Here is a 22,715-nt window from a genome sequence, read left to right on the forward strand (position 1 = left end):
AGCACCATTCCAGGGTATTTAGAGATATGTTGTATGTTTTTCTTCAAATACAGGCCTTTTTAAAAATGCCACACACAGTCTTTGGGAAGTATGTGTGAAGCATTTTTATGAGTCCTATCATTCAGTTCCACTCATTTTCCTAAATATCTTATTTCAATGATTATATAATATATGTTTGTGTTTCTGTGTTTAAAATCAGATAATAGCAAGTCTCACTAAAACCAAACTGGACCAGGAGTCAGGGAAGTTTTTGTCTAGTCAATTCCATACGTGTATCATAATTGCCAATACAATTTAAATAACCATTGATTTTCATCCCAAATTTCTCAGGACAATCATAAAATATTCTCCTGGGGTTTGCAGTAGTAGGAGGGAAGCATTATAACACAGCATGACTATTAAAATTAATATTTTAGAGAATGAGCAGTTTATCTTTCTCCTCACTTGTTTTTAAATAATCTATTGATATCAACTGCCAATTTAAATGATGTAAATTTTATTACTATCTGCTTAATAATAACTCCATTAAAGTTGAGTTAGGCAAGAGAAAATGTCACTTTGCTGTGGAAAGAGCAAGAAACTACCTTTTGAATATGTAAATTCTTACCTTTAAATTTTTTTTTTTTTTTTAAAGCAAACAAGTAGATTAGGGATAGTCAACTGCTGCTCTGGCAAACTTCTATACTATTTGAGATGATTGTCAACAGTGCCAGAATGACAGTCCTGAAATAAAAACTGTCTAGTTATATACAGCAAACCTGTCAGGCAAAGACCTGTCCTGTCACTTTTGCTTGCGGGTTATCCTTAGGGGCAGTAATGTATTTTCCCAAATGATCAGATGATCAGCTATGTGTTAAATATTCTCCTGTGCTATATCTTATATTTACAGCTTCTGTTTCTGTTTTGTTTGTTTATAGAAAGTCCTAAGCACTGAGAACTCATTCAGATCACAGTCCACACTTTACAAAATGATAGATAATCACAAACAATAGAGATTTGCTAATCTTTATTAGACAAAATTGAAATAGTAATGCGGAAATTGCCATCATTAGCATCTAACCCGCAACTTTTCTCACACTCTCCAGCTACTCTGTTTCACTGTGGATGGAGCAGAAAAGATGACGTGGTGGGGGTTAGCTTAGGGTTAGGTAAGAATCACAATCAGAAGAGGGTATGGCAGGAAAGTAGCTCTACTGACTCTTTTGAAACAGGTTCAATTTAGCTAATCACTTTTTAGCAGTTTATAATCTGCTCCCATTCTGTCAAGAATGATAATTCTAGTATAGAATTTCTTAAAACGCCTTTCAGTATAACTTTAACTACTGTGCTATGGTCGACTGGTTCCCCAAATGGCTACAACCATCTCTCTCAGTTCTCAAGTCTTTGGCAATGAAATTTTGCTACTCCTTTGAATCAGGAAGTAGAACCTCTTTCTCCTCCCCCTGACTCTGGCTTGCCTCATGTCTTGTTTTAAACGGTGGAATGTGGTGGAAATAGTATGTGGCTTCTGTGGCTACACTTTAAGACATCTGTAGCTCTACTCTCATGCTTTCTATATGCTCCTTCTTGGAATGTTGTCCTGACACTGTGGCACAAGGAGAATGTTCAAGTGAACCTTGTAGAAATGCTATGCAGAGGAAAGGCCAGTTTGCATGGTTTAGAAGCCCAGCAGATTAACCTGAAATAGCCACACAAGTGATGCACGAGTGACCAGCCATTAGAGCCATCTCATCAACCCATAGAATCAAAAGAAATGATAAATCATTGTTTTCAGCTACAAAGTATTGGGGTGGGTTGCTACACAATGATGGCTGGAACATGTACTCTAACAGCAACATCCTGTATATCAGTCAGAAAGAAAAGCACTTATAAAGTCAACAATTTTATTGACTCTGTTGGGTATCCTGTCTAGGTTTATTACTTACACATTGCGCAGGATTTTCCCGTGTAACCAGGAGCACAGGCACAGTTTCCAGTTTCTTTGTCGCACTGACCTCCATTCTCACAGGGTCCACAGGAGAACCTGCATTCTGTTCCCCAGAGGCCATCGGGGCAGTCTTGTAAAATACAGAGAGAAAGAAAGGAGCTCAGACTTGTAATAAAGCTCAGGATGGTCCCAGGTTTCTACTGTTGCTTAAGTGACTTGGCAAATGTGTGTGTGTGTGTGTGTGTGTGCGCGCGCGCGCGCGAACATGCATGCCTGTGTCTGAGCTGCAAAGAAAGAAACATTCTAGTAGCCTCTGAGGATTTATAGCACTTCCAAAAATATTCCCCGAAGAAATCAACATGATGCTCTATCTTGTCACTTTGGAAACACAGATACAGTGGTTGGCTTTTTGCTGAAAATGTAGTTTTTCAGACAGTAACAATGGAAGCAATTTTGATATATATCTTTGGAGGCAGTTGCACAGAACAAAACATGAAAATGAGATGTAATTTGTAAAGGAAGCTCAGGAGGCATGGTGCTCAGGAAGTTGCCCCCAAATGCTTGCCTAAATCCTTTGCTCCTAGTCTTTGCTTTTTTTTTCTAAGCCAGAATAATCACATTGGAGGTTTTTAAATTGTGCATTTTATGAAAGTATACAATACACTAAAGAGAAATTGTGTCCTGCTTTGTTGAATGTCCTTTGAACTAGAAAAGGACAGTTGAAGCTGTAGTCAACACTGAGACTCAGAGGTCTCAGCATATGCTCTACCATCAAAATCACTGGAATTAAAAACCTAGTGGGAAGCATTCTTTTAACACAGTGAAAATTTCCAAAACATATGGTAATTATAGAAAGTTATAGCAATTGAAGTCAAGCCATGAAGAATCTTCTGTACTGGGCAGAGTGAATTATTTTCTGGGATTTCTGTACCTGATCTGTTGATCACTTGCTCTGCACTAAGCACTTTCTGTAAATTAGCTCGTATTTCCATAAAATTTCCCCATGATCACTTTATTTTCCTTTTACGTGAGAGGTTAAGTGACCTATTCCTTCACCGAGCTAGGAAGTAGCAGTCAGGATTTGAACCCAGATCATCTGGCTTCTGAAACTCTGGCTGTCAGCCACTACAGCCAGCTTTCCCTGCTGGCCTACATACTCAGTACCTTCAGAGTCAATTAACTTGCCCTTAGAGACCCATGAGAGTTCAAAATTCAAAGTTCATCTAATGTAAAATTAGTTTAACAATAACCTGTCTTTCTTATTATGACATGAGGGTTGTTATGGACCTCCTTAAATGAACTTAAGGGAATTGCTGGACCACAGGGTCCTCTACAGGTAGATGAGGTCCAAAATACCCCAGGCCATAAACTAATCAACATAAATAGAAGCCAAAGACATTGGCTGCTTTTAAAAAAGAATCTTTTTTTCTTTCTTCTTCTTCTTTTTTTTTTTTTTTTTTGCTATTTCACAGGTTAGTTGAAGAAACCAGCTCCTCTGTTCTTAGAAGTCAGCGCTGATAAGCTAAATAAGGACCGGTGCTGATTGTGGAAGAATACTGTTCATTAGTGCCATTGAAACAATTTGAAGTCTTTAATTAACTATTCATCTGCAATCTAGACACAGGTCTGGAGTTAAGATTTTTAAGGATCTGTCTGGCTCTAGGAGCACTTGGGCTACTTCACTTTTTTAAAAGGAAAAAGAAAAACAACAGTTCTGATTTTCATCATGCACAACTCTTAAAGAGCTCTTTTTGCCTTGATTTCAGCTGCCAATCATGGCAAGCCCATTCACCCACTCCAATCTGATTCATAATTTCATTTTGTGGTTAGACAAAAATATCAGAATTGGACAAAGTTATCTGATTGAAAAATAATATGTTTTCCAGAGATTATGGTGACCTCTCTATTTTGCTGATTTACATATACTTTCAACTCATTTTCTTTCACAGTAGGAATCTCAGAAGCATTTTCCAATAAAGTATATTCAGCAGTTGCTTTAAGAAAATGTTATCAGAATAAATTAAATTTACCCAGGTGTGTGGATATGGTATTATCTCCTTGTGCATTGGCTTCCAGGGCATGACTTCTCCAGTGGGGAAAGGAAGAAGGGGCCAGCTCTAGGTTTAAAAATCCGTTGAGGCAGGAGATTTAGAAAGTGACATGAGATCCACTTATACCATTTAAAACACAGTCATGTGATATCAGGCTTCTATTCCCCCAAGTTCCTTTCCCCATTACCTAGAAACTCACAATTCAGCTATCTAAAGAACCCACTCTCCACGAAATCCAGATGGACATTACTGTTCAATTGCTTCAGTTCCACAGGCACAGAATATAACCCAGAACAGTCACTCTCTTTCTCATTCAGCTCCAGAAAAGCCTTTTAGACTCTGTAGACTGCAGTGCAATGAGCAGATGAGGAAACAAGAGGTTTAAGGACAACTGTCAATCTCAGGGCTTCCCTCTGTAAGTGAACTCAGTGATGATGACTTCCTTTCAAACCCCTTATCTTCTCCCGATTTTAAGCAACATTGCCCTTTTGATCACTGCAAGGGCAAAAAGCAGAACTTATCATTAGTTATGATCATTGTATTTGTTGTATGCTCACTATTTTGTATTAAAGAGAAAAAATGCTGTGATAATTTCCTCTGAATTCAATAGTAACTAGAGCCTTATCCACAATATGAGAAAATAAATAAATGATAAAAATTAACTGTAAACTTATGTATTAATTTAAGAAATCATTTACTGAGAAATATCTCTGTCAGGACTGTTCTAGGAGTATTAGGGATACCAGAATAAAATTGCAGATACTCTCCCATGTGAGGTTCAGATTTTAGCAGAGAAGGAGAGGCAATATATATTAGACAATAATTAGAATATGTGGTCTGTTAGAATATGATAAACATGACGGAGAAAGAAAAACGTTCAGGGAAACTTGCAAGTTGCAATGTTAGCTAGCACGGGACTGATAAAATTCAGTGCAAAGGTGATGTGAGATTTTTAAAAACACAAAAAAGCCCCTGTAAAAAACTGAGGAGGAGCATTCCATGAGTCCACAAGCCAGAAACAGAATAGCTGACATCTTGGGAAACTTTCTTCCAAATTTTATATGCAAACACACACACACATGCACATACACACAGATACATATATATATATATATATATGAATATATTACTTAACATTGAAATTATGTATGTAGACCTTTCTACTCATAGTTTAAATATAAAAATTATAAACCTTTGTACTCATAGATTAAATATAAAAATTATGTAATACCTAGAAATTTGAGACAGGACAAACTGATAACCATTTTAAATTTTCCACCATTAAGTTTATTTGTTTGAATGACCCATTTTTAGACATAAAGAGAACAACTCTTTAATTCTGGAAGCCACCAGTGTTCTTGGTTGATTCGGTCAGCTCAAAGAAGTGGACCCAAGTAGCTTTCATCTTTTTTTGCATAAGATACTATATAATGATCTTTCTTCCCTTCTCAAGTCAGCAAGAGTCTAACAGCAGAGTGTTAGAAGACAAGGTTAAATAACTTTATTGCCCTGTGTCTCAGTTTCCTCACCTGCAAACAGGGGATTAATAAAACATACCACTACCTGAGGACACTGATGAATTTACTAATTAATGATCATGTGATGCAGAACAAAGACTGAGCATTATTATTAGACAAGAAAGAAAATCTATCATCAGATTGTACCTTTCTGGCATCTGTTGCCTTGGTAACCAGATTTGCAGGTGCAAGTACCATTTTTGGCACTGCATTCCAGGGTGTTCTCCTCCACACACTGACATTCCAGAGAGCAGCCAGCTCCAAAGGACCCCTTGGGACAGTCTGCAAGCAGATTGAGGCAAACTGGTCACCTGAAAACCACGCTTTGTTTATTTTAAATTGTTAGTGCACAGGCATGTCGTTCTGTGAGGCCTGATTATAAGGAGAACAAGGGGATCATCCTGACTGCCAAAATAAAATAAGGAAACAAATGTCTTTCAAATCAGACAATTCATTTGCTTTTTGGCAACTGGACGTGAACAGTGAAGCCTGAACTACTTAAAAGGCTTTGGTGCTTCTGGGGGAGAAATTGCTTCTCAGTGTGCTCCACTGGTGCCTATAGTTAATATTCTCCAAGGACTGCTGCGGCTGCCAGGACCCATAGCCATCCTGCTGCCTCATGGAGATGATCGACAAGCGTTTGTGTGAAGGCTTGCCATTGTTTTCACTCCCCTTCATTATATGGTAATCAGAAAAAATTTTACATCACGCAGATAGCACAGTGACAGCAGCATTATCTTAACCGCGTCTTTGGCAAATGGTGCTTGCCCCCATGTCATTATTTCCCCCCTGCCATTGAGCTTTAGGGATGGTAGTCAGCATTGGAATCCCAATTGGAAAAAGTCCCACTTTTGCATTTAGGAAAACATACCTGTAGTTCCCTCTCTGAGGAGTTACTAGAATAATTCATTTCCCTTTCCAAATTGTATCTCTGACACTTTTTCTCTCCTATTTCAGATATTCAAGGGACTTATCAAATGAGAGATCTTTTCAAGTGCCCTCCAGCCTCAAGGTAATTGTTCTGTGTGTCTTTATGAGCTTAAGTACTGAAAGGTGCTTGCAGAAAACAAAGAACACTCCTCAACTTTCTAGTTAATGTAGAGGGACAAGTAGAGATCATTCAAAGAAGTAGTTACAATGGCACTGCCTCAGATGATCTTAGTGCCACTTGATAGGGACAAAGTCCAGAGTGACTACCGAAGCAAAACAGAATTATCAGGGCCCTTTTGTTCTCAAAATTCCATGATTCCCGATTACATTTACTGTGACTTTCAAGTTTTGAATTCTTTCTCAGACCCTCCAAGCCTCAGAGTTTCTCAGACTTCTGTCTTTCTTGATGTAAGTCTCTTTTTGGTCATCTCAGAATACTCACCCTGGATTGACTTTCATGTATTACTCTACCTGGTTCAGCATATAGAATTGTGGCTTTGGAGACAACTTAGGCACCGTGGACTGCTTAAATCTGACATTTGGGTATATTGAGAGCATATAATTGTGGCAATATGTTTGGAGAAAAAGAAAAAGTAGAAGTTAGTTAGCTCTATTGCCAACCAAGTGCCTGTTCAGGGTTTGTTGTGTATTAAAATGTATTTTTCAAAAATTCATATGTTGAAGTCACAATTCTCTGTACCTTGGAATGTGAGCTGATTTGGATATTAAGCCACTGCAGATGCAATTGGTTGAGGTATGATGAGGTCATACTAGAATAAGATGGGCCTTTAATTCAATGTGACTAGTATGTTTATAATCTGGGGAAATTTATACACAGAGACATGCATATGGGGAGCACACCATATGAAGATTGGGTTATGCTGCTATAGGACAATGATCTGCCAGAGGCTGGGAGGCCTATCACAGATGCTTCCCTAGCCTCTTCAGAGGGAGCACAGCCCTGCTGACACCTTGAAATTGGACTTCTAGCCTGAGAACTGTGAGACAGCATATTTCTGTTTAAGCCACTTAGTTTGTGGTATTGGGGTGTAGCAGCACTAAAAAAAAAAAAATATATATATATATATTTTTTTTTTTTTTGTATATATATATAATCATATATATATATATATGTATATATATGATTGTAAACTCAATCTCTCTCAGGGCCAGTCAAGTAACATTGATAAATGAAGCCTCAATTCCAAAAATAATAGAATCCCAAAGAATAGGATATGTGTTCTACTTGAAGATGATCACATGCTAACCACCATTTCCAGCACAAACCCGTCTGTTGGATGTTCTCTTGATTTTCACCTGACAGCCTGAAAATGAATAAAAATATGCTAGGCTTATATTTAAACCTAACACTTCGATTTTAGATATATCTGACAAATTAGCTCTTTAAGTTTTCATTCAGATGTTTTATTATGATTTAGTTTTTGTGCCTAAACATCTGATATTGTCTTATCAAATATTCAAAAGCTATTACTAGCCAGGCATGGTGGCACAGGCCTATAATCCCAGCAGCTCAGGAGGCTGAAGCAGGAGGATCTCAAGTTCAAAGCCAGACTCAGTAACTTAGTGGGACACTAATCAACTTAACAAGACTGTTACTCAAAATAAAAATAAAAATATTAAAAAGGGCTGAGGCAGGTTGTGGCTCAGTGGTTAAGCACCCTTGGGTTCAACCCTCCAGTACGGAAAAGAAAAAGGGTATTACTAAATATGGGCTATATCTTGCTATATTTCAGAAACAATAATAGAAACAGACTATCTGTTTCTAGGCTGGTCTTCACTGGGCATGTTCTAGGAGATATATGATATTCTAGAACACACCATCTACACCTCCACTGCTCACATTTACCCAGCCTTACCCTCTTCTCTTCTATTTTGCTTATTTAAGAATAACCTTTCCCCATGATCTAGGTTCAGTTTTCTATTATCCCTTCTTTGGGTTTCTTATTGGAGTATTTACCACTACATTTTCCAGGGACATACCTTTTATAAAATAGATAAGACTCATGGATATTCAACTTTTCATAGACTATAAAACTCTAAAAGCTATTTTTTATGAAGAGATGGTCATTATACTTTTCAGTGCAATGGTCTGTTCCTCCCAAAATTCATATGTTGATACCCTAACCCCGGGGGATTGTAGGTTGGGGTGGGGCCTTGAAGGTGGGTCATGAGTGGGGGCTGTCACAAGTGGGATTCCTGCTCTTATAGAAGAGGCCCACAAGCCATTTCCTTGTCTACACAAAACGTATTATCTATGACCAAAAAGCAGGCTTCAGGAGATCTAGAATCCACAGTGCTTTGAGGTGGAACTGCCCATCCTCCAGAACTACACGCATTTCTATTGTCTGCAAGCTGTCCAGTTCACAACATTCTGTATAACAGCCCAAACAGACGGAGACACTGAAACTCAGTCAGGAGAGATTTCCAGAGAAGTGAGTCCTTCAACTAAAGGAAGAGGGAAATGAAATAGGTGGAGGAATGGAGCTGAGATCACTCTGGCCCACAGATCCTGCACATAGCTTTAGGGCAGGATGATAAACATACAGAGTTATCCTGCTGGGAGAAACTCTAAAAGACCGTGATGAGGGTCCCTATCTAGATATGTATTTTAGTGCTTGTGTTTTCTTGCACCTTTTGAAAACTGTGATTAATAGGCAGGATGCAAAATGAAGAACCTATTTTAGATGCTTGAGGGAATAGCTGTTTTGTGCTAGAACTCAGAAAGAGACTTGTCCTTGGCCCTTGATATTAAATTCCTCTAAAATGTCAAATGTCCACTTAACCAAAGTTAACTATCTTTTCTCAATACTTAAGAGAAATACTAACTAGAAAAAAAGTTAAAAATTAGGAATATTTTTTCATTTGTTAAAATCTAGAGTCTATAATTTAGAAAAACTAAATAAAAGCTAGATCTCATACACACACACACACACACACACACACACACACACACATATATATATATATATATACAAACTGTGTTCTTATCCCTCTTTGTCCATGTATATTAAGTTACCATGCTCCACACAGAAAGCAACTGGCATTTGTGACTTACTCAGATGACAGAATCTCCCATAGCGCCCTGGTTCACACATACAGGCACCATACATCCTGTGGCAATGGCCATTGTTGGCACAGTTACATTTCCTCTTGCAGTTTTTCCCAAAGAACCCTTTTGGGCATCCTGGAGGGTGGAAGGACAAACAAAGAAAATATTAACCCATATGCAAACCTTGCTAGAGATGTTGTTGTATGAAATTGAGAAATTCAAGACATTTCCAAGCTGGCTGGACTGAGGCTAGAGAGATATTTTGAAAACCACATATATGATGCCAAGTTCTGTGCTTCAAACCCTGCAGTGACTTGCCATTGCTGCAGGTTAAAACCAGACTGAGCACTGCAAGTCCCTGTGCTGGATGAATTGAGTTGCACTACTATTTCCTCATGCCTTTGCTCTGCCTCCTTGGGGTTCTGCAGTGCATTGAACACCTTCTGGCTTGGTCTAGAAAGCTGTCCCCTGGCTCTTCTCTTGCCTCCTCTCCTCAGTCTGCAGACTTCCACTTAAGTGTTCCTTCTCCAGAAGTCTCTCCCGTCTCACACAGTCTGCTTGTCTTCATGGTCTCACTTCTAGTCATGCATTAATATTCCATTTGTAACACCTATGCTTGTCTTGGATGAGACTACAAGCTCCATATGGAAGGACCAGGAACTTTCCTACTTCCTTTATGTTAACATGTCTTAGTACCAGGCACAGTTCTTTGCCACCACTTATTATATTTTTAAAAATAGTTTTTAGTTGTTCTCAGACCTTTATTTTATTTATTTATTTATATGTGGTACTGAGAATTGAACCCAGTGCCTCACACATGCTAGGCAAGCGCTCCACCACTGAGCTACAACTCTAGCCCCTAAATTTTTTAAATAAATAAACAAACATTGCTCAGAGGAATATGTAAGTGAAATGCCAGCAGGACCCTTCCTGTGCCTCAGAAACTGAAGTAAATTTGGTTTCCATCTTCCCAGTTCTGTGGTCTGTGAGAATCTAATAGAAAAATCCATACACACCATTCCTTGGTATTTTGTGAGATTTTTATCCATCATTTCTTTTTTCCTATTTCCTTCCTTTCCTTCTTTCCTTGATTGTAATCTCTCTCTCTCTCTCTGTCTGTCTTGGGAATCACATTTTTCTTTCTTTTATTATGCAAAACAAATAAAGTCTTCCCAAGTTCTACATCCAAAACATGTATGTTATGTGCGTGTAGATATATTATACTATATATATATTCTGTATATGTGTGTATAAACATGTTTATACACAGGCTCAACCTTTTGCTCAGCAGGAAAAAAAAAGGCTTTCTTTGTCTCAAGATTCATCCTGCTTAGATCACAGTTGGTGATGTAATTATCAATTATGTTGTTCAATTACACATGGCATTGGTCAAAGCCATTGCATTCTTGTATGTACGGACACAGCCTTTTACTTTTTCATCTGAAAAATGCAGATGAAACTTCAATGCAGTAGAAACCTCAACAAATGAAAAGATTCTCATGTGACCAGCACGGATGTTCCTACCATCTTCGCAAGTCTTCCCATGAACCCCAGGTGGGCACCGACACTGTCCAGTCAGAAGGTCACAGGTGCCTCCATTCTGACACTTGCAGATGCTGTCACACTCTTTCCCATCTGTCTCTGGGGCACAACCTGTGAAGAAAATAGAAAAACAAGTAGTTCTTGCATTAGAAATGGAGGGAAAGAAAAGCTTGTCCATTACGATGGATACCAAGTAATTAAAAACTTACTAGTTTGCAGACCCAGGAAACAAATATCTGGCATATTCCTAGTTCATATGACATAATCATTCCTGGGGGAATTACCGATGCAGCTAGTTAAAATAATGATGGGTGAAGGAAATGTTAACAAGGTTCAAATGTGAAATCTCCCTCTTTCCTTAAACTCCAACTGTCCCGTTTCCAAAGCTGCCCAGACACCTTTGCAGCACCACTCAAACTAACCTTAATGAGAAACAAACTGTACCCTCTATTTTGAAAAAAGGAAGAAAACGCATTAAAAAGTGTCATTTATTTTTAACCAGAAATGAATGCAGCTAAGGTTCTCTTGGGGGTCCTGAGGTACTTGGCATTGTCAAAGATGGATAAAGTTAAGCTTACAATAGTTTTGTCTGTTTTTTTTTTTTTTTTTTTTTTTTTTTTTTTTTTGGTTTGGGGGAAAGTGTTTAGTATTTGAATAAAAAAAATACATTGAGAAAAATGATTTTATTTGAACTTGAGTAAATATGGTTGTTGAGGCAATTTTACCAATCATTTTAGTTGACATTTTACCATAATAGGCTAAATATTACAAAACTACATTTATATTGTTTCCTCTGTACACTCTCCCACACCATTCCAGATGCCATTGTGGAACTCAGCTTTCCATTCACCTTTTTATTTGCTTTCAAGCCACAGGCTACTACAAGAGGGTGAGAAAAAGATAAGAGGAAAACAGAAGAGAAGACACAGAGACAAGAAATGAACATTTGTTGAGTTCTACATTATTAATCTGTATGTAATAAGTGTCTGAATTCTCACAGCAACTATAGAAGGGACAGTTTAAAAAATACACCTGTGAAATGAAGCTGAAGAATTCTCAGTAGGTTTCACAGCGTCTGAATTATCGCAAGTCATTAATACAGGCAAACCCACACTATTATCTAGCACTACTACATGAAGAAGAATATTATATCATAAAATACATGGATTTGCCAAATATTTCATTAGCACCCAATAGAGCAAAGATCCAGAGAAGAGAATTTTAAGACATGTTCCTAACCACAAGTGGATGATTTGGAAGACATCATCAACCTTCCCTTCCATGTTCTAGTCCATTCATCTGCTGTGTGAAATGATCTTTTCTTCCCTAGCACAAGGTAATCTCAAAAAATAAATGATTTCAATATGAAATTTCTTCAGAAGGAACAGGGTGTTAAAAATCTGCTATTAAAATTAAAAGATATATGATAGTTTTTAAACTGTTTCATTGTAATTACTTAGAGAAATTCCTGAAAAATCAAAGTAGATATTTTCCTAATAGTAGATGTCTTTCATAAAAGATATTAGGTCAGAAGAATTACTCTGTAGGAAAGCCTACTTTCTAGATCCCTGATGAATGTTCCTTTCTGTTTCCCTTGGTGCATTTTCAAAGCTGAGAATCTTAAAAATATGGGTAATGAATGATTGATCACATCCATTTATTTTAATTTATAGGAATTTTTAAGGAAATATCCCCAATACCTCCTATTATTAATGAATTAGTACCTTTTTTTTTCCATTACTGATAGATGGATTGGGATTATTATGTTTTCATTTTTGTAGAAATGGTGAAAGAGGATGGGAAAGAAATGCTAATAAGTCAGTGTTCTTTCCCAAGTAGACCCCACTTTATAGGACCTCATGATTATGCAGATGTTTAAGGTTTCTAAAGCCAAAGGGGCTGTCCTGCCTTTATTTTATCAGCAGCTTAATTCTAATATTTCTATATTCATTTGTTCTGGAAATGTTTTATTCTGATGTATTTGGCATAGGAATTTTTAGTTTTATTTCTCATGCTACCATGTTAGGGATCAAGTGTTGAGAAGATGCATATTTATGAACACAACTTACAATGTTTACAATGTAAGGTAAATGTTTACTTCCAAAAAATCATACGAGAACATTTTCTTAATTCCAATTTTATATAATTGAGCATGTCAAGTTATAGTTCAATATAACTGTATAGCTGGGTGTCGCAATTCCAAATTTTTGATTTTTTTTAAATTTGTTTTTATCATTTTTTCACTGAACTAGTGGGTGCTTGTGATGTGAAACAATTTAACAACGAATAAACATGAACAGGACCTGGCCAATGAATACACAGCCTAGTAAGGGAGTTTCATCCAATGTAGAGAGCGTTTAATCCACTGGAAAGATAAATAGCTGTGTTAGACAAGGGTCACCATGTAGGTCTTCATGCCATAGGTAGCATGAACCATCAAAGACAGTAGTTTAACAGAAAGCACCAACTTGAAAAGTACAAGGGATCGAGTGGCAGGTGGTTTAGAGTGCTGGAAATAATGGGCTGGGCAAGGAGGTGTGCCTGGGATAAAAACAAGAGGGATTTATGGGAGCCTGATTTTAGATGCTTACCAGTGACTGAACAAGAAGCACACACATTTATACAGGGAGTGCATACTCTTAATTAAACCTTTGAAACAGCAGAGAAGCATGATCTAGGGATGCAGAAAACCCTAACAAGTGATCTTGGCTAACCCACTTCACTGCGCCACGACTCATGCTTTACATCTATATCATATAACAGAAGGAAAATCTGTGCCCTTTTTTGTACAGGAGGTTTAGAAGAAAATCTGTTTATACCATCTTCCAAGGCAATCAGAAAGACTAGGACAAGTCCTTCTATGAAACAAGGTGTATGCTGGATTTTTAAAAAGAAAACAAAGACAAACAATATACTTTACTTTATCGCAGGACAGTTTTTTTAAATTTAATTTTTTAATTTGTTCTAATTAGTTATACATGACAGTAGAATGCATTTATGCATTTTGACAAATCATACATAAATGGAGTATAATTTCTCATTTTTCTGATTGTACATGTTGTAGGATCAGTTGTAACTCCAGAAAACAAATCTTCATTTAAAATATGAAGAAAAAGATTTTCGGGTGATACCATGCCTAAATCTTTGTTATTTTCTCAGAAGAGACATATAAAAAATTAAACCTATGTAAATGACTCTGTTAGCATATACCAGAAAGAGAAAAAGAAAAGAAAAATATCTCACAAAAATGAAAAATGGGCAGGAATAAGTCAAGCAATTTCATTTAGTTGCACTTTGTACCAGAAATTCTTTCCTTTCCTTTTTTTTATTCCTTCACTGGGAATAGTTTGCCAGGGTCTGATGACTTATTTAAATGGAGGGATTTTTAGAAGCCTAAAATATTAAGATCCTTTATTAACTTTTACATTTTGTGGAGAAACAAGAGACAGAGCACGGGTTTCCCAGGGAACACAAAGTCTCATCTGTGCTCCAAGTTCAGTTTAACCTCAGCATTCACAGGGATTCTTTATGCACAGTAAATGACTTGGTTTCTCACCCACATCAATTCTTTATCTTCTTTCGACATTTTAGGGAGCACGACTTAAAGAGAACTTGTCCCCAGTAGCTTGGTGACCTGTACCATTTCTCAGGCCATCACTTAATTTCATTGCAAAGAAGGGCAGGAGCCCTGGGTCCTTCCCTCAGGCATCTGTCTCCGTTGATGCTGTCCTCATGGCTCTGGCTGCAAGGCTGTCCCAAAGTGTGACCTAAATAACTGCAACGCAATGCTGTCTTAGTCGGTTCCTAACTGTCTACATATCAGAAAATGGAAAGGAAATCCTTTATTGCCCAAAGAAAACCAGAATTCTTGAGAGCATATATCCTAGAGAGTTCCAGAGAGACCACAACAAAGAGATATCTTTAAAATAGAGCTCACTGTATTTTTTCCCAATTATATTAGAATATGTTCCCTAGAGAATATCCAGAGTCTTAAGAAAAAATAAAAAAGAATTCACTCTTAATTCCAGAACACACTAATAACAAATATCCCAGGTAGTTTAGTGGTTTTCTTTCCAGGTTTTATGTGCATGGTTTTGTTTTACAAATAATTTTTTTAACAAAAATTAATACACATGCAAACCAGGCATGGTGGCGCTCACCTATAATCCTAGAGACTAGGGAGGCTGAGGCAGGAGGATCGAGAGTTCAAAGCCAGCCTCAGTAAAAGTGAGGCACTAAGCAACTCAGTGGGACTCTGTCTCTAAATAAAATACAAAACAGGACTGGGAATGTGGCTCAGTGGCCAAGTGCCCCTGAGTTCAATCCCGGTACCCCTGCCCCCCAAAATGAGTACACACGCAAAAAGTAGACAAACCTCAAGTGTACACTTCAAAATTTTTTCATGATATAAACAATTTATATGAATGCCACTGAGGTCAAGATATTACCAGCTACCTAAAATCTCAAAGGTGACTTGATGGGTATGTCATTAACCTCACAAATTAAGTACTATCCTGATTTCTAACACCTTAAATTACTTTCACTTTTGAAATTTATATAAATGGAATTATATGTGCTCTTTGGTGTGAAGCTTCTTTCATTAATGTAATGTTTGTAAGAGTCATCCACATTATATGTATGTGATTTTGTTTTTTTCTGGCTGTATAGTATCCCATTACAGAACTATACCAATCTAATTTATTTCTCCATTCTGTTTTTGAGGAAGATTACTTTAATTTGAATAAGACTTGCGTTCACTTAAGGTTCATTCTTTTTCAAATTTTTTTTTTTTTTTTGCTATTTTTAGAGTGAGTTCTTTCAGATATAATGGTTTAAAAAGTTGCCATTTCTAGCAAGGTCTCTCTACTTTGACAGACCCTGAGATATAATTTTTGCTTCCTTATCACCATTGTACTGCTGAGAACTGTGCCTAGCTCTGCATGCTCTTAGCAGCTGTCTTTTGGATTTCCCAGCACAGTCCATATATTGGCAAACAGTTGCGGGGCAAGGGGGCGTGGGACACAGCAGAGATGTGTCTGTTTCCCTTTGTTCCAAAACTTACTCAGGTTAATCAAGTTCTGACTGTCTGTTGCCCTGAACTACTTCTATTCTGATTTTAGTAGCCAAAGAATCAGAAGCTTAGTTAAGAAACATAAAAATATTCCTCCTTTCATGCAGAAGCATTTATTGATATTATTATTATGATTTTCTCATAACAAAAATATTTCTGCTCTTTTATAAATGCCTTCTATAGCAGTCATCAAGCTTTTATATTGCTCAAACACAACAAACTGAAGTAGAACAAAATGTGTAGCTCTGTTTAACAAAGAAAAGAAAAAAGCAGTTTTTGACTGGCTGTGCACAGTTAGTTTTGGTAGAGGTTGTGCTAATTTATTTTGATCGGAAATGATTTAATGCTTGAGCTCTGTTGCTTGGATATGGAAGAAAAACTGTTCACATTTTGATGATATTTTCTTCATCTGAGCATATTAAACTATTGGTTCTGTGTTTTAAAATCTAGAAAGGAAACTATAAGTCTATTTAAGGTAGATTTTAATTATATAAGGTGACTTCTAATGAAATTTTAATAATGAGAAGAAGTTAAAATCCTGGTTTGTTCCCCCTTTATGTGAATTTAAAGATTTTCCCACTCTGTTTCCCTGTATAATATAGCAAGGGCACCTCTTCACCCTAAACCCTGATTTTTGCAAATACCTACCCAGCACCTCTTTATTGTGCAAGAAGAAGAAAGGCAAAAGATGGGAAATTTGATAGAAGCAGTAAAGAAGTGATCTTAGTCAGACTTTTTTTGCAAACTTTATGTTAAAACATTTGATGGCGTTAAATAATGATAATGAAACTGCCTCAACAGAATATATGTGAGTTACCTAAAAATAAGGAGAGGCCTGTGTAATGAGGTCAATTATTTTACTCACCGTCTTTGTGCACAGCAGTTATTTCCTGGAAATCCTTTTCCTCTTCTCCCTCATCTTCTTCATCTTCATTAGAAGCAGCCGGGGAGGTAGCAACATAGTGACCCAGCTGAGGTGGGTTCTGGAGTAGAAGTCGCGGAAACCTCACAACTTCTAATTCCCCTTCTTCACCCTCCAGCTCATCATCATCTACAGCTAAGACCACAGAGGACATGCTGGGTTTCAGCATTTTGGTTGGAAAAGGAAACACTGATCAAGTGTGGACAGAGCAGTGAGGGCTGGAACCAAGCAGCCCAGGGGAGGTCACTGACAGGCAAAGCACTTTTGAGATGGCCCATTCAAAAGTCTATCAAAAATGAAGGGAAAACTACTGGGAGTTGAAAGTGAGGGAGAGAGAGCAAAAGGGAAAGAAAGAGAGAGAGAGAAGAGAGAGAGAGAGAGAGAGAGAGAGAGAGAGAAAAGCAAGCAGGAAGGAAGTAAAGCGTAGGGAAGTGGGGACAGAGAGAGGTCTCGGACTATGAAGATGGAATGGGGAATATCACATTGAGGAATATGTGATCTCTGTTGCTCTTGAAAACAAAATGAGGGTGGAAGCAGTTTAGAAAAGACCCAAGAAAATTCTTCAGTGACTTACAGATGCAAGTTTTCCTGTCACTTCCAATTCTGTAGCCTCCTGCACAGGTGCAGTCGTAGGTTCCCACAGAATTGATACAGAGCTGGTCACAGACTGTGCTGATATCCAAACATTCATCCACATCTAGCAAGATGGAAACAGTATCTGCTGTTTGTGTTCCTCTGTGACCTTTATTAGCCAATAACAGTGCATTGCCATGCAGAGAGCAGCCCCACCCCCACCCATGCTTTCTCCAGGTACCCTGCCAATTCTTTTTTCTTTGCTTATTTCCAAACGTACTATAGTTTATCTACCTAAGTAAGGTCTTTCTGAGACCTTGATTATGAGTGTCAGATAAAGAACACAAAACTTAAAAACCATGATTTTAGACAATGCACCATTTTGGACAATGTTCATTCATTCGTAAATTCTAATATCTGATGGAACCCTTACTCTCTGAATAAGTTGGTACAAGGATTGTGGAGAACTTTAGAGATGGAAGAACTCTCGTCTCTGACCTCATATGACTTACTGATTTATGACCGATCTGAGTCCAGACTTTGGTCAATGTGTACGAGATACTAAAAATTCACAAATGAAGCTGTATTTCTAGGCTTTGCCTCAGATTACAGATAAATTTTCCATTTGGATATGTGTACGCAAGTATGTACATTCATGCCATACAATCATTTCTTGGCTCACTCTGCCAAAGAGCAGATGGTACATAAAATTCAAAATTTTTTGTTGGCTCTGTTAATTGGATACAATGTGGTAAATGGTAATATACTCTACTATGTGTAGTATATATAGACATCATAGTTGTGTGGTTTTTGCTGTTATCTATACTGAAAGGCTGGGGGGCCTTGCTATCTATAAGAAAAAAAAAATCTCAACAGTATTAAGGCACTTGTTTCTTTAAGCAAAGAAACATTATTTTCTCTGAGACACTGAAGTCATACATTTGACCTGTTATTTGAGTAGAGATCAACATTTTGATCTTTGCTTTGATTTCAAGAAAAAATGTAGTTTTGAATAATAATGATTAAAAAATGAAAATTTAAAGATTGTACATCAAAGGTAACTTTTTAAAGAAAATCAAGCAATGACTTACATGACCTATTTTTAATGGCATAAACAAAGTTAACTGACTCTACTCACTATAGTCCAACCCCCCTATATCAAAAAACAAACAAACAACCCACAAGCTAGAAATTACCTGAAAGCTAAATTAGAACATCGTAACTGCTTAGGTGTGTATGTTCATGTGTATGTGTGTATATGCACGTGTGGGAGATGAAGTAAGCACTAATGAATATGATGATAATAATCTCTTATTTTAGTTGAGTGACTTCTCTATGTCAACCACTATACTTGCATTTATTACTTTCCTTAATTTACTTGCTCATCCTAATACTGCCTTCATTTTACTGATGAAAATCTGAGGTTCATAGAAGTTGGAACTGCCAAGGTCACACAATAGGAACTGGTAGAACCACATAGAAATCCAATCTCTTTAGTGTCACAGGGCTGCACCTCAGAGTCCTCCTCCTCTGATTGCCCCATCACATCCACTACTGCATGTTAGATCTCTGGAATTTACCATCACATCCACAACCATCGGAACTGATCTGAAAGCCTTCCTGACAACTGCATTCATAGCCTCCTAGATAGTTGATGCAGAGCTGGGAACAGCAGGCCTCTCCATTCTCACACTCATCAAGGTCTGTAGGGAAGAGGACACACCTGTTACTGCAGAGACAGGAGTTGAGCAAACCTAAGGAATCTCTGAGAAGCCTCCTTTCCAAATTAAAACAGTGTTACTGCTGTTTTCTCTTTCTCAGGTCATATAGTACAAACATTGAAGAAACTATAACTCAAAGATAACAAGACCTATTCTGACTTATGTTTCTAACATGCTGCTTCTTTGCCTGTTATTTATTTTAAAAGAATGTAAATAATCTCCAAATGTATTTATAAGAACAGAAGAGATCTCTGCTATTTTTCTAATTCAAACACCATTGGAATGAATAAACCTGAAGAACTAAAAAACAGCTGGAGAGAGAGGAGCCAAAGAATTCCATTTAGTAGCATTTGACAGCTGCAAAACAGGAGACCATCTTAAACTCCATAATGCGTTTATTCTTCTAGAACTTCAGATCAAAGAGTGCTCTCCAGCAAAAGTTCCTTTCTCATACAACTGGGAAGAGAAGTGGTAATATACTTCTGAGAAAGGACAGAAGGTTTACTTTAAATATTGTGTTTTAACTCAGAGCATTTGTTTGAACATTTAGATGATGCTTGTGGGGGATGAGTGAGATCTGGGGGGTTTTTGTTACAATTGTGACATTGTTGCCTTTAATGTCCTGTCCAATGAGCAGCTTTCTACATATGATCTTTAAGTCTCCTGCAGTACTATTAAGAATTCTACCAGCCTGAATGTTTCATCTTAAAACATAAATGCCCTGGGAAAAATAGAAATGCCCCAGAAGATGTCAAACTGAAACACCTCAGCTGAAGAGTAATCTATTTTGCCTGAATTTTGTAGTGGTCTTTTCTAATATAATGGCCAAAGAGTAGCAACAGACACCTGCTTCTGCTTTCCTTAAGCTGGGCACCTGGGAATTGTGTGGTCAGGGTTTTTGGCTCTCCGCCCTTGGTTCAATTCAGCTCTCTATGTTAAGTTGGGTGGCCTGTCACTGCTGAGTTTACAAAAATCCTATTGCTCCATAACTACAGGAGCAGCCACAGATAAAAAAGGGTCATTGTCTCAATTAACCTGGGAAAAGGTACCAACCAACTCAAGGAAATGAAGACAAGAGACAGAAATGAAAGAAAATGCAATCAGTCAATCAAGGTGAGGGGTCGCCATAAAATATCTGAATGAAGGTCATTTGGAGACAAAACATTCTTTCTCCTGTAAAATATCACAAGCACTTCCTCTCACAAAAATTCAGATGATTTTTTATTGGTGCATTGTAATTATACATAACAGTGGGATTCATTGTTATATATTTGTAAATGCACAAAACAGAACAGTATAATTTGCTCAATTTCACTTATTAAAACTTCTTCCTTTTAGACAAAATGGCATGGCTTAGAGGATAAAAAAAGTTAAAAAATATAATTGTTTTATTTCATCTAAAACATTGCCCTTTATGTTATTTTTCAAATTTCCAGATTTTAAAAAAGTCTTCTTAGCTACCACCAGAGGCTCCAAATAGCAATACAGGTCTCAAATAGCAAGAAGCCTAAGTGCCTCTCATAATTAGGTAATAAGTCCCTTGGTCTGACTGTTATTTTATGATGCATTTTGGATTATTATTCCACTGTCTCTCTGGGGATATTTCTAGATTCTTTCACATATATCATTTTTAATTCTAAATTCATCTGCAACCTCATTCTTCCTCTATAACAACCCTTTCTTAGAATGTCCTGGCATTTCAGCCTTACATCAACTGTTTTCTACATTTCTTGATTTCTTTTCAGATCTCATTTGCTGAAATCTTCACTGAATAATTTTTCCCTTTTAATTTTTCTCCCTTATGACGATCATATTTTATCTAAATTGGACAATATATCAAATATTGTCTCACTATGGAAACATACTGCACCATTTACATGTACATAAAAATTGAGCCCTAACTAAAAGTAGAACACCGGTTGTAGCCAGGCAAAATAATTAAACATTTCAGATCTGAAATGCATCATATTCTTTATCTGTCTGATATACAGAGTTACTGTGTATAAGTTAGAATTTAAAAAAATATTTTCTAATAACTGGATAACTTAAATTTATTAAATTTGTTGCTGGTCAGATAGTTATTAATAGCAGTCTTTCAAACTGTGGTACAACTCTATCTAGGTTGTAAGTTTTCATATTCTGGCAAGACTGACTGACCATTTGCATTTTGGTTCAATTATTTTCACATTTCTTTGTATGTTCTCCTTTAAAAAAATAGTTGATACCAAAATAAGCTAAAAAATCTTTCATTTCCTTCATGCATAAATGTTTTTACAAAGCATCCATGGCTTTAATCTGTTCCCAGGCAAATAAGAAATGTATATATAAATGCACTCCAAACGAATCACTGCCTTTTACATTAAGTGAATATTTGTCTTTAGAAATGACTTTTTTTTTCATTGGAAAATGAAATAAATTTGAACCATAAAGAATGTAACATTGTCATATTGACTGCTATAATCTCATAAATATGCAATTTTCTGCATTTTGACCCTGGCAGATGCTATTTTTTTCTAACTGTAAATAAGAACTTTACTAAATTGTACTTTTCAAAAAGTAAAGAAATACATCAATTATAATTTGCAAAGACAAGATTTAGTAAAATATCAGTTTCCCTTACCCAATACTCAGATGAGGAACACAGATGGAAGGAAGGAAGGAGGAAAGGAAGGCAGGAAGGCAGGAAGAAAGGAAGGCAGGAAGACAGGAAGAAAGGAAGGAAGAAAGGAAGTCAGATAGTCTTTAATTTTCCATAAATATAAACATTATCATGGTAGGGAAAAATAGCAAGCATTTTTTTTTCATTGTACAAAAAGACAAAAGGAAAACAGTTGATTTCAATAAGTTAACCATTACAGACTCAGGCAGCAATGCAGAAAACAATGTTGGATCAAGAAATGTAAGTGGGTGAGGGGAGGGCATTAGTGAAGAATAGAGGAATACTGGATTATGTAGAGGGAAATGAGGGAGGGGCAGGGTGAAGGAAAGATGGTGAATGTGACAAACATCATTACCCTATGTACATGTAAGACTACATGAAGGGTGGGCTCCACATCCTGTACATCCAGAGAAATGGAAAGTTTTACCCTATTTGTGAACAATAAATCAAAATGCATTTTGCTATCATGTATAATTAATTAGAACAAACAATAGAAAAAAATGTAAGCAATGGCAGTGTTTTTGCTTAAGTAATTTATGAAACCAGAATATTGCAAAATTTCTTGAGATTCATCCTCTCCCATCATAGAGACAAGATCAAAAAATAAAACAAACAAAAACATCTCCAGTTCTTAAACCACTAATTTTACTTGGGTATTTATAGATTGTCTCTCACCATAGTGAAGAGCATGGAGTGGACCAAAGAATTTTTTTTTTTTAGCATTCACATTAT

General features: G+C 36.9%; 1 protein-coding gene across 1 annotated transcript in view; it reads right to left on the bottom strand.

Annotated features, from left to right (window-relative positions):
- LOC306637667 (EGF-like and EMI domain-containing protein 1) overlaps positions 1–22,715 on the bottom strand; it is a gene marked incomplete at its 3' end in the record, with an annotated part of 604,663 nt that overhangs the window by 63,091 nt on the left and 518,857 nt on the right. The window contains exons 10-17 of the mRNA XM_079100439.1: positions 19,184–19,306; positions 17,605–17,727; positions 16,974–17,165; positions 11,020–11,148; positions 9,502–9,630; positions 5,643–5,777; positions 3,958–4,044; positions 1,926–2,057 (exon numbers count right to left, since the gene is read on the bottom strand). Coding sequence (XP_078956565.1) covers positions 1,926–2,057; positions 3,958–4,044; positions 5,643–5,777; positions 9,502–9,630; positions 11,020–11,148; positions 16,974–17,165; positions 17,605–17,727; positions 19,184–19,306 — 1,050 coding nt within the window. The remainder of the gene's footprint in view (positions 1–1,925; positions 2,058–3,957; positions 4,045–5,642; positions 5,778–9,501; positions 9,631–11,019; positions 11,149–16,973; positions 17,166–17,604; positions 17,728–19,183; positions 19,307–22,715) is intronic.

This window comes from Sciurus vulgaris, assembly GCF_902686455.1.
Source record: "Sciurus vulgaris genome assembly, chromosome: 10".
Lineage (NCBI taxonomy): Eukaryota > Metazoa > Chordata > Mammalia > Rodentia > Sciuridae > Sciurus > Sciurus vulgaris.